This window comes from Apus apus, chromosome Z (assembly GCF_020740795.1).
Source record: "Apus apus isolate bApuApu2 chromosome Z, bApuApu2.pri.cur, whole genome shotgun sequence".
In the NCBI taxonomy this organism is placed as follows: Eukaryota; Metazoa; Chordata; class Aves; order Apodiformes; family Apodidae; genus Apus; species Apus apus.
In genome coordinates, this window is record NC_067312.1 from 462,868 (window position 1) to 479,221 (window position 16,354).

Genomic DNA, 16,354 nt, shown 5'->3' on the forward strand with positions numbered 1-16,354 from the left:
GCAGCTTGCTGCACTAATCAAGAGACGGTTGATTGCATCTTGTTAGTACAAGTGCTCTGAGCCTTCCTCCCCTTCACAGACCATTCCTTTATTTCCCCTGGAATAAAGAGGTCCCACTCAACGTGATCCCTGTTACTCTTCCTGTCTCTGCCCAGCTCTGGAGTATGTTCCTGTCTCCCTGCACAGCATCTGTGGACAGAGGTACCTGCTCTCTGGGCAGCTGCCCTTTGGGCTGCCAGAGGGGTGTTCCAGCTTGGACACAGCAGAAACAGATTCCAGGAAATCGGTCGCTTTAGGTGGGACATGTTTCACCTGCCAGAGAGTCAGTTCTCACCCTGTGAAAAGTGTTTCTACCAGCGTCTCTTTCCCTTTGCTCGCTCTTTGCTCTGTGGGGTGAGATGCGCCAACGTTTCACTTCTCTCTGCTTTCTACTCCGGCCCCGGGGTGATGACTGCCATGATTCTGTACCCTGCCTACGGCTCCTGGTTACTGGCATGTACATTTCAAAGGCGATGCAAATAAACCTCCTCAAGCGGGCGGCTGCTCCTCGCCTGGCTGTGTGGGGCGGGTCTGTGCGAAACGAGGTGGCCGCCCCCGCCTGCAGCCCGAAGCCCGTGCGTGCCGGGGCCCGCGGCCGCCCCCGCCGCGCACCCCACCACGCGCACCACCGCACCCCGCCGCGCACCCCACCACGCGCACCACCGCACCCCGCCGCGCACCACCGCACCCCGCCGCGCACCCCACCACGCGCACCACCGCACCCCGCCGCGCGCACCACCGCACCCGCCGCGCACCACCACGCGCACCACCGCACCCCGCCGCGTCCCGGGGCGGCGCGGCTGACGCAAGGCGGCGGCCGGTTGGCTCAGCGGGGCGGAAGCGCGGGGCGGCAGTTCCGGCGGGCAGCGGCCATGGCCGGGGAGGTGCTGGGCAGGACGGCGGCGCTGGCCCTGGGTGAGCCCGAGGGCGGGCGGGCTGGGCCGGGACCCGGCGGCAGGCGGGGATGGCGGCAGCTGCCGGTGCCGCGCTCTGCCCGGTACAGCGCGTCCCGGGGCGGCGGCTGTAGCGGGGCCGGGGGGGAGGCCGGGGGGCGGGGGCTGCCCTAGCGAGGCTCGGGCCAGCCGAGCGGCAGCGGGAGGCCGGGTGCGTGAGGGCCCGGGCAGCTCCCGGCACGGCCAGCTCCCGGCACGGCCTGCTGCAGCCCGCGGAGCCGCAGGGAACGCCCGCGGGAGCGGAAGGTCGGGGGCAGGAGGTGCCCGGAAGGGGGCTCGGGGGCGGTGCTGCGAGCTCCGGGATCCGTCAGGCTGCAGCAGAACGCACGCACTGCAGGGGCTGCTCTTTGGGCTGGAAAGGTGCAGTCACCCCTCTCCTGCCTGACCGACGGGCTGTTCCTGGGGATGTGTCGCTGCTGCTAACCATGGAGGTTGGGTGTCCTTGGGTGTCCCGTTTGTTCCTGACGTTTCCGTAGCTGATCACGTTGTATTTGTCTATCCTGAGTAATGCCCTGTCTTTATCACTCCTTGCAGAAGAGCTGTACGTGTCTGAGCGAGAGGGCAACGATGCCACGGGTGATGGGACACAGAAGAAGCCGTTCAAGACTGTTTTGAAGGTACCTGTGGGAAACACCTGCTCTTCGTTGTGATTTGCATGGGCTGTGCTTGGGTCAGGCCATGGAGCTGGTGTTCCCATATGGAAACGTTACACTGGCTCTTGCAGCCCTGACCAGAAGGATCAGCAGTAGGATGTCTGCTCAGTCTCTTCACGGATGACTCCAGTTCACTTGCAGTGCTGTTGAATCTGTTGTTTCCTCCCCGTTTTTAGGCTCTGATGACAGCAGGGAAGGAACCCTTTCCTACTATTTATGTGGATTCACAAAAGGAAAACGAGGTGCTGTAGCATTAGAACTTTTAGTACCAATTATTGTAATGCTCCTTTGTGTGAAGGGACACAAATATAACCTCTTATCTTGTTCTTGGATTTAGAGATGGGCCATTATTTCAAAGTCACAGATGAAAAATGTCAAAAAACTGTGGCACAGGGAACAAATGAAGAATGATGCTAAAGAGAAGAAGGAGGTAGGTTGCAGAGCATGCCCAGTTGGAAGCACACTGCCTGTCTCCCAGAAACGTTCAGCAGGCGTTGGCCTTCCCAACCTTCCAGCAAAGCTTCATTGTGTTCTTCAGCTGTGTGGCTGTTTGACACGTAGGTTATTTACAACCTGCCTGTGTTTAGATGAGGACAAGCACAGGGCTGGACCTGGGTGAGCTGTGGATAATTGCAGCCCGTGGGCTTGAGGCTTCCAGGAAACATGAGAACTGCATCTGAACGTTCTCACCCTGGCCTTGCACTAGGGCAGGTGTAGGGCCCAGCAGGTAACAGCAAGGCTTTCTGTGACACCTCTAGGTGTGTGGTATGGTCTCCAGTGATTGCAAAGAGCGGGGATCTTACACGACCTGATTACAGCTATTTAATACATTTTGTGTTGCTTTTAAATCCAGGCAGAAGATCTCTTGAGAAGAGAGAAGAACCTGGAGGAGGCTAAGAAGGTTATTATCAAGAATGATCCTAGTCTTCCAGAGCCAAAATGTGTGAGTAAGACCCAGAGTGCTTGACATGTGCCTGTGTTACTGTGTCTTGTCTGCACAGAGCTTGAGCCTGGCTGCTCTTGGCTCTGGCAGCTGCTAGAGGCCACTGTCTTTTTACTGTGACTTCATGGTTCTGGTCATCTGTCCCCTCTAGTTCATAGACTTTGGTCTTTCTGATGCACTGGAGGGGTATCTGGACCTTCTTAGTTGACACATCAGACTTCTCTATGACTGTGTTTGTCTGCTGGTAGATACTGTATTTCTGTTTGGCAAAAATGCATTAATTTTTCTTTGCTTATTGTAATGGTGCAGAGTTAAGGAGCAAGGCTCATTAGGGCCGTAATTGAAGCTCCTTAGACATGGGTTGCAGTTCTTGTTTGGCTGCCTGTAGAGTCCTGCTGGCTTTGGTGATGTGGTCCTTAGCTTAGCAAGCAGGTCTCTGTGGTGGGTTTTCAGACAGACCCCATGAAGAAGAGGTTTCTACATAAGTCTGTAGAGGATGATGTTAAGTGGGGCCCTGCACTCCAGTGGCTGCTCTCTGGGGCAGTTCCAGTCTCCTCTACATGGGTGACCTGCAGCAGAGGGAGACAGTGTGGGTCTGAAAGGGCTCTCACAGCCCCTGCCTCTCCTGGCTGAAGCTCCTTCCTTTCCAAACTGCTGGTGATGGTGACAGCTGTGTTCACACCCTGGGTGCTGCTGGGAGGAGCTCTTCTGGGGAAAGAGGTGGCACATACACTTGCATTCTAAGTAATTACATGGAAAACACCAGCTAAATGGTGAATCATTTCTCCCTGATTGCATTTATTCCCTTCTTTACAGGTAAAGATTGATGCTCTGGAGGCCTACAGAGGCCAGAGAGTGAAGATTTTTGGCTGGATTCACAGGTTACGGAGACAAGGTAAGCCACAAGCTTTTAGAATTTATTGAACCTGTGCAGAGAGATGTAGCCTTCCAAGTTTGGATGCTTAGAATGACTCAGATAAGGCCTGTTCTTAAATGGTTAAACCAGCAGCTGGGTGTCCTCCTTGGTTCATCAGAGTGGTCTCTGCAGCTCTGAGAATTCTGCATGCTGGGTATATGGACGTTTTTCAGTTGAAGTCTGATAGGATTTTCAGTTGGGAGGCCAGTCCTGCAGAATTTCTTCAAAAGACTTGCTTTGTTTTAAACTAAGCTGAGGAACTCACTGCTGTCTGCTTAGGGTGAAATCAGCAAACTGGAATTGTAAAGTTACCTGAAGTAGCATAACTTATTTTAAAATAAGTTTAGGAAGTACTGTTTGCAACCAGAATGGTTGGTGTTGTAGTTAGCAAGGTGACTTGGGCTGGGGCAGAGGTGGTTCTGATTCCACAGGTATTTGTTATCCCTGAAGGACTTAACAAAGTGATTGTGGATCTGGATAACATGAGCAGTTTCTAACAAGCTGTTCTGTGCTTTTGTGGAGGGGTGGGTGACTCTGCCTCTGTTAGGTACCTTGGGGCTGTGCATTCAGCATTTCTGGGCACAGACTTGTAGTTCCTCAGGACCAGAGGGAGATCAAGGGTCACGGCATGGCAGTGCCATCCCAGCAGGCTTTGCTCTTCAAGTCTGTTGAAACTTACTTTAACTTGTCGTACAAAATACAGCTCTGTGAAAGGCTTCTGTAACTGTGCTAATGCTGCAGTGCTGACCTGGAGCATCTGTGTTTTGTAAAATGGAAGAATGTGATCACAGTCCTGTAATAACCTGCAAACCAGTGGTTAACGTACCTTGGGAGATGAATTTGTGAATAAAGCTGAGGCTCTCTGGGGCTTTTTTCTTTTTAACTAGGAAAAAACTTGATGTTCATTGTTTTGAGAGATGGCACGGGTTTTCTTCAGTGTGTCCTATCAGATGAACTGGTAAGTTGTGATGATTTAATTCTGTCCTATCATTATATAAGTGTTCATACCTCATCCATTTTTCTTTTATACAGACAATTGGAAGTGCTCCTTAATCTACTGATTAAGTTGTATAATTGCTAAATTTTATCTTCTGCCACTAGAGGTTTTTTGTCTATGTGAGAACTGTTTAGAAGTGACTATGAGTTAATCTTGTTTGTGACTAGAGTAGATGTCATAGGAAAACTTAAAAGCACAAACTGACCTTCCCTGTGTCTGCAGTGTCAGTGCTACAACGGGCTGGTCCTCTCGACGGAGAGCAGCGTGGCGGTGTATGGGACGCTCAACCTGGTCCCTGCGGGGAAGCAGGTACGGGGCTCTGGGGGGTTCTCCTCCTCCCTCACACTTCATCCTTTTCCTGGCAGAAGAGAAGCAGAGGTGGAAATAGATTATTTCAGTAGGAATTTGCTTGAGAGAAAAGAACAAACCTCCCAGAGCTGCTGCTGTCCCCCACAGCTCAGTGTGTGTCAGTGAGCAGTGTGACTGTTGTGCTTTTGCCAGAAGAGTTTTCCCCTGATACATCTCGTAGATGTTTCCTAGAATGCAACAGTGGAACATTATGTGAAATAAAGGACGTAGCTTTGTATTCCCTAAGAGCAGGTTTATTCAGTTTTTATTTTGTGAGGCTAAGAATTTGGGATTAGCTCTCTTGTTCTACAGAGGTGGGTTTGTAGGCTCTTCACCATGTTGTACTGGTCCTCCAGCACTTGGCAGGTGTATGAACTAAGCGGTTTGCTACAAGTTAATTTGTAAAACTTCACTTATAACGGTGCTCTCAGATTAATGACTGGGCAGGTGTGATTTTTACATCTCAAAATACGGTGCTGCTTATGCCTTGTGCCTCCCATCCCAGTCTAGATCTACACACTTGTTACTGTTTGGAAGGTGGTTTGAACGTGTGAAGCAGCTGTGCATGTAGGATGGCCCATAAAAGGGTTCCAGCTGAAGAGAGGAGAGAAGCTTTTAGGAACCATTTCCTGTGACAGCAACTCAATGCACTCATCAGGACACACAGGCCTATATTGGGATATTTACTGAAAATTATTGTAAAACTTCTGCCTTATTAAGAGGTTACTGAAAGACAGAAGTCAGTTGGGTCTGTGTTGCAAACCTTAACTTGTGGTGCAGGAACAGCAAGCAGGCTCAGGCCACATTTGTTCTATTTAAATCCTTAAGTAGCCCATTTTAAGAGATGAGCCCTTGCTAGCTGCTGATTGTCATGGCCCTTTTTTCTGAAGGAGAAGTGACGGTGAGATTTAGAGGACATGTAGGTTTAACCAAGCTAGTCTGTAAGCTTACCTCTTCCTTTAGAGATATATATAGGAAATTGTCTCTGGCAGTGAGAGTTCTTGTGTGTGGATTGGCCATTGTTCTCTTGTCTGGTCTCTCAAGTAAGTGCACTAACTCTAGTCAGATAACAGGCAGAAGAAACATGTCTGAAAAAAAACCAGAGAAACCATGTTGGAGTGTTATCTTGCTTCAAACAGTGTTTCCCAGATGTGTTAGACAATGTTTGAGCAAAGTATTCTCTCACTGTGGCTGCCTGTAGTGTGTAAAATAAGGTCACAGTGTTAACCTTTGGTGGTGCTCTGTAGATAATTCCATTTTCTTCTAACCATGTACTGCTGGCCAATGCAAGCACGTTTTGCAAATGACATTTAGATAGACTTAATTGTTCTAGGTGTCCCTCCCACTCGGGTCCTGTCCCAGGAGATCAGCCTGGGGTTAGAGAGCCAGGCTCAGTTTGACAGGGATCACTTTCTTAAACAGCTTTCTGCGGTTTGGTGATCAGAAGTAACTGCTGGTGCGTTACTGCTCATCGTGTTTTGGACTTTGGAAACACTTCATGCTTTCATGGCTCATCACAACGATACCAAGCTTTCTGTGAGCAAACCCACCAGATTTGTAAAAATCCGTTTATTAGACTTGGAAATTTTGGATTTATACCCTGAAAATACGGTGAATGGGGAAAAACGCCCACACGGGGGAGCTGGTGAGACCAGGAATGAAGAGGGTCTGTGTCTGGGCAGCCCGACCGGCTGAGGTCCCCATGCCGAGTGGCAGCAAATGGGGCAGTGGGGGCCAGCCAGGGTCACCCTGGATGTCTTCACATTGCAGGGAGATGCTGCCCATGCAGAAAGATTGCTCTGGGGTCTGGCAGACAAGTACCCATAGGGAGCTAGTTCTTCCTCTTTCAGGATCTGATTAAGTTGTAGCACCATACAAACTGCTATGAAGAAAGTAAACTCTATCCCAGCCAAAACTAGTACAAAGTCTCAGTTACCACAGAGTGGCTTGGGTTGGAAGGAACTTCTGAAGGTCATCTGCTCCACTGTCATATAATGTGAGATCAGGCTGCTGAGGTTCTTGTCCAGATGTGTTTCTGAACATCTCCAAGGATGGAGCCTGCAGTCAGGCTTGGTCCATGCTTTAGCATTTCACCACCCCCTGAAGGATTTTTTTTTTTTTTCTTTATAGCCAGTTGAAATCTCCCTTACTGCAGCTTGAGACACTTGTCCTTTTGGTGGACACATCCAAAGAGGGTCTGGCTCCATCTTCTTGGTAATCACCCATTAAATAGTTGGAGGTAGTAAGTAGTTTCCCCTGCTAAGCACTCTGTTCTTCCAGCTGAATAAACCCAGCCTGTGACACATTGAGCTGACCGTGTCAGGAAGCATCTCATTGTCTGACCTGTCCTGTTCCCATGATGTCTGAGGGACTCACAGCGGGTTACAAATGGCACTGCCCAGTGTAGTATCACTGAGTTACAAAGCAGTCACTTAGGAAATACTGCATTTAGGGTTGTAGCATCTTTTGCTTAAGCTGGATTAACATTCCTGCCGTGATGGTGACACCCAAGGGGCAAGAAGTGGACTTCTGAAATGTTTCTCTTCAAATTGGCAGGCTCCAGGAGGCCATGAGCTGAACTGTGACTACTGGGAGCTCATTGGTCTGGCCCCAGCAGGAGGGGCTGACAATCTCCTCAATGAGGATTCGGAGGTTGACGTGCAACTGAACAACAGGCACATGATGATCCGAGGCGAGAACATGTCCAAAATCTTCAAGGTGCGCTCCATGGTGGTGCAGGCCTTCAGGGATCATTTCTTTGCCAATGGATATTATGAGGTATGTTTGCCCTTGTCAGACTGTGACTACATTAATGTCCTCACTCCAAGGCTGTCTTTTTTTTTTTCCTGGAAAAACTGTGTAGACTTTCTAATTGACCTGGACAGGGCAGAAGAAAAGCTGTGCTGTAGGAAACTATTGTTGAATGGCTTTCTTAGCCATAGATCTCTTAAGTTGTGTGGACATTTGAGGTGTGTGAGCATTGCAGCACTGCTCCCAGCCAGCCTACACAGCTTCTCACCATGCTGAAGGGTGTCAGACTGACATCCTTGTGTGTGCACACCAGAGCTTTGTAGACGGTGTTCTGGAAGGGTGTGCCTTACCTCACTGCTCTGATCTTCCTCAGTTCTCTACTAATGACAGTCCTGTTCTTCAACAGGTCACACCACCAACTTTAGTCCAGACACAGGTGGAAGGAGGCTCAACCCTATTCAAGCTGGATTACTTTGGTGAAGAGGCGTACTTAACACAGTCCTCCCAGCTCTATCTGGAGACCTGCATTCCGGCACTAGGAGATGTTTTCTGTGTTGCTCAGTCATACAGAGCTGAGCAGTCCAGGACCCGCAGACACTTGGCAGAGTATGGAATGTGCAATTCATTGCTGTTGATGCATTAGGGACTTCAGAAAGCAGGGGAGTGGCAGGCAGCTGGGTGGCATAACATGCAGTGAGCAGACAGCATCATGCTGGTGTGCAAGAACTGAGCAAAATGTATGTGGGGGTAGTGCCCTGTCCTGTTGAATGTCCAGCTGGTCATCTGTATTGATCTTTAGTGAGGGAATATCTGGGCAAAACAGACCTGAGACATTTTTAGGAAGGTTTGTCTTTTTAGGAAAGACAATTTATCTTGTTGTCTTCCTTATTTTTTTATAGCTTTATTTCCTTTACAGTGTAGAAGTGGGAGAAGTGAAAAAGGAGACAAAAGTGTGTGGGTTTGGATTGTGGGATGTTTTTTTAATGAGAAATTTTTTCACAGCTAAAGATTTGTTGCTTATGTGTGGTTTTGTGATGGTGTGACTTTGTGTTTCAGATACACTCACATTGAGGCTGAGTGTCCTTTTATAAGTTTTGAGGATTTGCTGGACCGTCTGGAGAACTTGGTTTGTGACGTGGTGGACAGAATCTTGAAATCACCTGCATCGAGCTTACTGCACGACCTCAACCCGGTAGGCAGCCATGTGGAGCAGCCAGGAATAGCAAAAAAATATGAGCTGTTGCCTTTCCTGATCTGCATGTTCCCTTGGGCAGAGCTGGGCTGGCAGGGAGCTCTGCTTGCTTACTGTTCTTAATTAAATAACATCAAAAGAATGAAAATGCTTTGAGGCTGGTATGACTCTTGAAGAAGCAAGGGACTGTGGGGGAAGATGTTCCCTGCTGGCAAGTTCCAGGAGCCAGCAATGTGCTGGGATTTATTGTGCTGTGTACTGTACCAGTGGAATAGAAACTTCCATCCCAGAGCTCGTAATATTGATCGGCTGGCACTTGCAGATGGAGCACGAGGGAGCAATGAAACAACTGGTGTTTTACTCTCCAGCCTGGATTGTGGAGCTCTGTAAAGCTCTTTTCATTTGCTAGAGACCCTTTGTCTTCTGTTGCCTTTGCAAAGATGGCTCAGAGACTTTTCGCTTCATTGCTGGCTTTTCTTCCAGAGCACATAAAAACTCAGTAATCCTTGTTATTTTGACCCATTTTCCCAATACACACTGGGAGGTTCAGTTTAAAATTTGGGCTGAGACATGGGGCAGGAGGTAGGATGTGGCAGAAGCACAACCCACCTCGGTGGGTGATGAAGCTGTTCTGTGCATGTGGAAGCAAAAATGCTCTTTTGTGACCTTGTCCATGGTAATGGCTCAGTTTGACACCCATATGTGCAAGGAATTAATAAAGAAAAGGAAACAGCTTTGAAAATTCCTCCTTTCCCATCTTTTTCAGCATCTGCTCTGTGAGCTTTACTGGGCTTGGAAGATGGTTGTGTTTTCAGTAGTAGATGGTAGCTTTTCAGTACCAAGCATGATTTGTTTGTTTATTTATCAGGTGATAATTTGTTGATGCATGAGCTGGAAAGAGCAATGTGTATCAAGTGTGGAAGTGGAGTCACTGATCAACCAGAAAAGTATCCTTCTTTAAAAATGACACACTTCTAACTGTCCCCTGTCTACTCTTACTTGCAGGGCTTCAAGCCCCCTAAGCGTCCTTTCCGACGGATGAACTACACTGAAGCCATCGAGTGGTTAAAGGAACACGATGTGAAGAAGGAAGATGGCACTTACTATGAATTTGGAGAAGTAAGTTTTTTCCGAGGCTCTTTAGGAATGAAAACTAAACAAAATCCTACTGCCCTGTACTCAGGGTCCCTTGAAGAAGAGAGCTTTGGACCATGATGCTGTTTGGCTTGTGTTGCTGTGTGAATATGTTGTGCTTTGTTTGGAACCATAACAATAAGGACTGAATTTCTAGTTACATTTCAGTTCAAGGGAGTTTTGCTGTAAACTTCAGTTGGGGCCTGGAGTTTTTTCTGGACTGTGCTGGGAGGTGTACATATCATCATCATGTTCATTGTCTGTCATTGTAACTGGTGGCATCCTTCACTTCTCCCCAGTTTTTAAACAAGGAAACTGCTGCATTGATGACAATTAAACTGTTTTCACAGTTTATCAAATTTCAGTTAGAAAACTGATAAAAACCAAATAACCTAATCTACATAACTGATCAGTTCATCAGCCCATATGTATAGCAAGGACAAACTGAAACTTCTTAGTCTTAAGGTTTGTGGAAAACGGTGGTGGCGAGGAAGGAGATTAGGCTCTCCAGTGTTTACTGGTTGTTGGGAAAGACAAGAATTCAGGTTAGCTTTTCCTCAGTATTCTGTCTGAAACATTGAGAAAGCTTGGATTGTAATGGAACAGACTTATTTTTCCCCCCCTTGATGTGTTTGTTTATATATAAATATAGTTTCTTCTAAGATGAGTTTGTTGTAAAAATTGAGGTACATTAGGATGAATGTGGGGATACATATGCTCTGAGACTGCCTTTGTCCCCTGCCTGATACTTGTGGTTTTAAAGATGAATAAAACCTTCCTGAACCCTTAGGATATTCCTGAAGCTCCTGAGAGGCTGATGACAGACACCATCAATGAGCCAATCTTGTTGTGCCGATTCCCTGCAGAGATCAAGTCGTTCTACATGCAGCGCTGTCAGGACGATACCCGCCTTACGGAGTCTGTAAGTTGGTGTTGCCCCTAGAGTTGCAGGCCTCAACAGAGAATGTCAGTCTGAGTGAGCACAACATGAGTGAGTGCTACAGGAGAATCTTGGGAATTCATCCCAGGTTTTGCTTGGAGTGTCTCAGCATGGCTGTAGAAATAAAGAAGGGCTAGTGAAAGGTCAGTAGATGATCTCGAGCATGTTCCTCACTGACCTTGGATCAGTGGTAGTCTGGTGACAGACAGTACTTGTGTCACTTCCTGGAGACTGCAGTGTGGGAACACCAGCTGTCTGGCAGCTGGGAAGAATGGTTTTTGTTAGGAATGCTGCTGGGTTTGGGATTGTGTGGTGTGTTTTTGGTTGGTTTTATTTGGTTTTGTGCTGGGCTTGGGGTTTTTATTTTTTTACATTGCAGTGTGGTCAAGAGTATTAGAGGTAACGCTGGAGAACCTAGTCAGTTTATTCCATCTATAAACTGGGTCTGGAAGGAATTGCCTGCCTTCCTGTCATGGAGAATTAAAGTTACCTGGTAAAATATGTTATGGAAATACAGTTTCAAGTGTGGGCTGTTTTTCTTCCCTCTCCTGCCGCCAGCTTAACTGTAATAGTTTGATCTCATGTTGTGTGCTGTAGGTCGATGTGTTGATGCCCAATGTTGGTGAGATCGTGGGTGGGTCCATGCGTATCTGGGACAGCGAGGAGCTACTCGAGGGCTACAAGAGAGAGGGCATTGATCCCACACCGTACTACTGGTACACTGACCAGGTTTGTGACACAGATCTGGTGTGCTGCTTGACTGAATATTTGCTGGGTTTTGGGTTTTTTTAACTGCTCTTAAGATGGTGAAGTCTAAATTGGAAACCTTTTGTGGTGGCCCAAAGCAGATAATGATTTAACTGTTGGCAAAGTGCAATGGTCAACAGTTCCATTCTGTTCAAACTGGTGGCATTTGCTGCAGTTGCAGCTGCCCTTACCAGATCACCTTGGTTGGACTGGTCTGTGCAGGTGTGTTCCTCTTGGGGTGTCTGCTGGTAGATAAAGAGGTTGGTCTTTGCAGGCTTGAAAGGCAAAGCTCTAGCTCTAGCCTGAGGGGAGGAGAAAAGGAGGCAGTTAAAAAAGAATCATTAAGACTTTCTTTTTCACCTTCCCTTTTCCGCTTCTAGTTCTTACACTGCCTCAGGGCAGCTGAGCACAAATATCTTGCCTGAAAAGAGCATTGTCCATTTTCCTCATCATTCACAAATAATCTTGGGAGTGCTGTGGCTTTTTTTTTTGTTCTGGTGGTATTACTGCAATTATATTATCAAGAACAATGTTTGACATCTACTCTCTGACTTTAATTTCACAGAGGAAATACGGTACCTGCCCTCATGGTGGATACGGTTTGGGATTGGAGCGGTTCCTGACCTGGATTCTGAACCGCCACCACATCCGAGACGTGTGTCTGTACCCGCGCTTCGTGCAGCGCTGCAGGCCTTAGCCACCCTGCCCTCAGCTCCCGGGACACTGACCCGCTCCTGCCTCTGCAGCCTGACTGAGGACAAAACCTACTGCAACCTGTTGCTGACACAAATGCTAATTTAGGGTGTGAAAAGAAAATCAAACTAAGCCCCTTTTTTAAAGGAAAATGCTACTAATTAACTGGAAGAAGCCCGAGAAAAAAATTGCTAGGTACGTTTATGGTCTCAAGTCAACATAAAACAAAGATTCTGATGAGCTGTTATTCAAAAAACAAGATCTGCTTCTGCTTTTCATTTCTGTGACTTAAAATATACTGGGTTTGTTTTTTTTTTAAATCTGCTTTCATTTTAATCTGTTGTCTCTTGTGGTTTCTTGTTGGAGAAATCAGGAGTTCAGGCTCTTTAAATTCCCAGACTCACTTCTGAGAATGCTATGGAGACATCATCATCTAGATAGCTCAACAAAGTTTAAAAATGGGAATAATTGCATTAACTGCTGCAGTTTTTTAGCTCCTACAGTTTTATTGGCAGTTCTGTTTGAGTTCATGCAGTAGCAAGGTATGTAGTACGGAGCACAAAATTCCACTGCAAGAGATGGGGGTTGTTGGGGTTGTTTTTTCCAGGTTATTTATTGGTTAGGAACACTGAGGCTGGTGGTGAGGTAGGCTTTGCTGCTCTTTCCTGATCCCTGGGTCCATGCACACCCAGCCTGTGCTGAGCTCCGTGTTGTCAGAGCACTGGCAGCGCAGACCCTGGGGTGGTGCTGGTGCCTTCCAAGTGACTGCTCTGCCATCTGTTGCAAACCAGAAGTGGCCAACTGAAGACTCAAAGAACCTGGTAGCTTTGACACACTGGGAGTTCAGGACTGTGTGCTGACCCACTTGCTGTCCTCTCCAGGGGAGCTGTAGTTCAAGCAGTGCTTTCCCACATCGTGCTCAAGTATGTTTTCATCATAGAGCAGTCCTGTGTTTTCTAGTTCGCTCTGTGTTCTCTTCTGCTACTGCATCAGATTCTCTGGCTGTAATCAACTTATCAAATAGGATTAATTAAATATTTAATGTGTCATCTGTATGCTTTTTAGTCATAAATGAAGCAATCCCTTTTACTAGAGAGAAAAAAAAAATGGCAGGTGCATATTTGGTACCTGCACGAAGACTTGATCTGGGTTTGCCATCCATGGAATCATTGAGCTGTGCAATATCCATATTTTTGTAATGAATGCCTGGTTTTCTTCATCTTGCATGTTTCATGTATATGAACTGGTCTAAGTCAGCAACCAATAAATTATGACAAGGCAGTAGTTCTTGACCTGTAACGTCTGTCTGTTCCTTTCACATAGCCTTTCTAGTTCACTTGCTTAATGCAGGCTGTCCTGGTTTAGGCAGTGTCTGCCTGGCCAAAAAGAGAAGTGCACTTTGAAGTGCAGTAAGCTGTGTATTCAAAAAATAGAACTAGCTTTTTCATTTGTAAACTAAACCTGCATTAATTAAGGCATGATTTTTTTATAATTTGGATAGGCCACCTCAGCTACCCAGTTGAAACATCTTGGAGAGAATAAAAAGAATGATCCTAGTGCTGAGTATTTGGATTTAATGTCCAGGGGGTTGGGGACCTCTAGGATTGTTTTATGACCTGAGGGGGACCCTTTTGAACCAGAGAGGTGAGCAAAGGCTGCATGAGGATGAATGAAAGATGCTCTAAGAAATGAGCACTGCTTAGATGGTTTTCTTTTTTACCCATCTTTGAATATTCACCCTTTCCACTGATTTTCCCAGGCCTTTTGTAGCCACAGTAGAAGAAAATCTTGCACAGCAATGTGCCTCAGCTCACACTTGCCCTCCTCCATTTACTATAGGTTGTTCTTTGAACATAGAACTTAAAAGATTATTTTGAATACCTGCAAAATTATTTAGTCAACTGTAAATTTTCTGTGGTTTGAGGGGGGTGGTTGTGTATTTCTTGAGTACATAAACTAGAAGAAGAGGAGGAAAATTAACAAGCTTGACTGCAACAACACTACTCCTAAATGTACATACTTGACAACGTACTAACAGTGAGCTGCAGGAAGAGTCACCCTGGTCCAAAAGCTGAACATGCTACCAAAGAGTAATTGCACCCCTTGGGGTTTTGTGACTGGTTGGTTTTTTTTTTTTGGTGTTTTGAGGGGATTTTGGGGGAGGAGGGGAGCTCAAGAGGCTTCTGTAATTCAGAACATTTAGTAATTTATGAGCATATCAAGACTTCTAAAAAATGTCCTTCAGATGCCTGAAGTGATGGGGAGGGAGGAGAAGGATTGGGAAAATATACTGCTAGAAACACATCATTTGTTGGCAATCAATTTTCTGTCCTTAAAACTGGCAGGGCTGAGCTGCTTTGTAAAGGTTAAAAGCCTCTGTATCAGGGGAGCTACTAGAGGAAGTCTGAGGACTAAAGAGGTGTTCCTGGAAGAGGCAGATCAGATAAGGAGCTTAAAAGGTGACTGGGATGAAAGATGCAGCGGAGTGGAACAAAGACTGCTGTGCAGTTCCATAGTCTGCCCGTGGTGCAGAGGTGGTGCTGGGCACGCCATCTGCATGGGAAGGACCCCGGCGTTAGGCAGAAGCCTGTGCAAATTTAACCACGGAGTGAAAAGGAAGGCAGCTGCTGAAACCTACCCAGCAGGAATGTGGTAACGTGGAAATGCTTCAAACCAGCCCTGGCTATGTTGAGCAGGATTGGCATAGCTCCTGATTTATCATCAGGGCTCAGTTCAGGTTCTTGATCATTAAGAAAAAAAATACTTTCAGAGATTGAAAATGATAAATAGATCTGGGTTTTATATCTCTGTCCCATCAGTTGTAGGTTTACATGGCGTCATCTTTTTTTTTTTTTTAATTGCGTTCTTAGAAAGTTTGCTGAGTTTAGTTATGGCTCCAGTGATTTACAGCTGATGGTGATCGTGGGTGTTCCTGGCAACTATCTAGGAAGGTAATTTCCAAGCTCTCAGGGAGTAAAGGTTTTTGATTATAAGTTCTCATTCAGGGCTGATTTAATCACATTTTCTGCTACACATGCCATGGCCTGACAACATTTTTGGGAAAGAAATTGTTCCGAGTATCCTAAATCTCCCCTGGCACAGCTTGAGGCTGCTTCTTCTTGTCCTATACTTGCTCCTTGGGAGAAGAGACTGACCCCCTCTTGCTTCAACTTCCTTTCAGAGCATTGTAGAGGGTGAGGTGTCCCCCTCAGCCTCCTTTTCTCTGGACTCAACAACCACAGTTCCCTCAGCTGCTCCTTGTAAGACTTGTGCTCTAGACTTACACAGTGGGTTTGCTCCGGTCAAACTGTAACAATTCCATGTCCTGTGCTACCAACAAGACCCGTGCCCTTCACTTCCCAGATGGGGCAACCTCTGGCCCCAAAGCTTCAGGACTGTCCACAGTGATGGGACTAAGCTGGGTGACAGGGCATGGGGACAGTCCTCAGAAGAATGGAGGATTACTAGAGGCAAAATAAAGGGTCAGATGGTGGAAGAGACCATCTGGGACTGCACCAGGCCCTCCATGAAGCATGGAAGGAGAACCACAGACCCACAGAATGGTCTGGGTTGGAAGGGACCTTAAAGATGATCCAGTTCCAACCCCCTGCCATGGGCAGGGACACCTCCCACCAGCCCAGGTTGCTCCAAGCCCCATCCAACCTGCCCTTCAACACTGCCAGGGATGGGGCAGCCACAGCTTCCCTGGGCAGTCTTGGCCAGGGTCTCCCCACCCTCACAGCAAAGGATTTCTTCTTAGTATCACTGCTGAGAAAGCCCCCCAGGATACCAAAAATAAAATAAAATAAAATAAAGTATTTTTTAAATCTGTTTTGAAAAGGATCTGCCACTTCCTTAGAGCCTAACCATGCAAACCGAAGAGACGCCCGAAATCGCCTTTTAACACACCTGCTGGCAAAGAAAACCTTCACCACGTAACCCCCGTAACGCCAGGGATGCCGTTCCTCCCTCAGCTTCCCGACAGGGAGGCGTTGGAGCCTCCCGCTGGGCCGGGTGCGCGGGGAGCGCGTCCTCTCCCCTCGGGGCC

At 47.2% G+C, this 16,354-nt stretch overlaps 1 protein-coding gene and 1 long non-coding RNA gene across 2 annotated transcripts; one reads left to right on the top strand and one right to left on the bottom strand.

Annotated features, from left to right (window-relative positions):
* The first annotated feature begins 889 nt into the window (after positions 1 to 889).
* NARS1 (asparaginyl-tRNA synthetase 1) lies at positions 890 to 13,590 on the top strand. The gene is made up of 15 exons (XM_051642982.1): positions 890 to 954; positions 1,527 to 1,609; positions 1,822 to 1,887; positions 1,983 to 2,075; positions 2,499 to 2,588; positions 3,405 to 3,483; positions 4,392 to 4,462; positions 4,724 to 4,810; positions 7,406 to 7,627; positions 8,007 to 8,206; positions 8,657 to 8,792; positions 9,798 to 9,911; positions 10,717 to 10,848; positions 11,464 to 11,595; positions 12,179 to 13,590. The coding sequence occupies exons 1-15, from the start codon at positions 912 to 914 to the stop codon at positions 12,308 to 12,310; spliced, it is 1,680 nt and encodes a 559-aa protein (XP_051498942.1). The 5' UTR covers positions 890 to 911; the 3' UTR covers positions 12,311 to 13,590.
* Positions 10,844 to 16,295, bottom strand: LOC127395696 (uncharacterized). The gene is made up of 3 exons (XR_007891842.1): positions 16,216 to 16,295; positions 11,805 to 11,915; positions 10,844 to 10,980 (listed from the first exon to the last, which is right to left on the bottom strand). It is a non-coding gene; the product is annotated as an uncharacterized LOC127395696 (long non-coding RNA).
* Between the last annotated feature and the right edge of the window lie 59 nt (positions 16,296 to 16,354).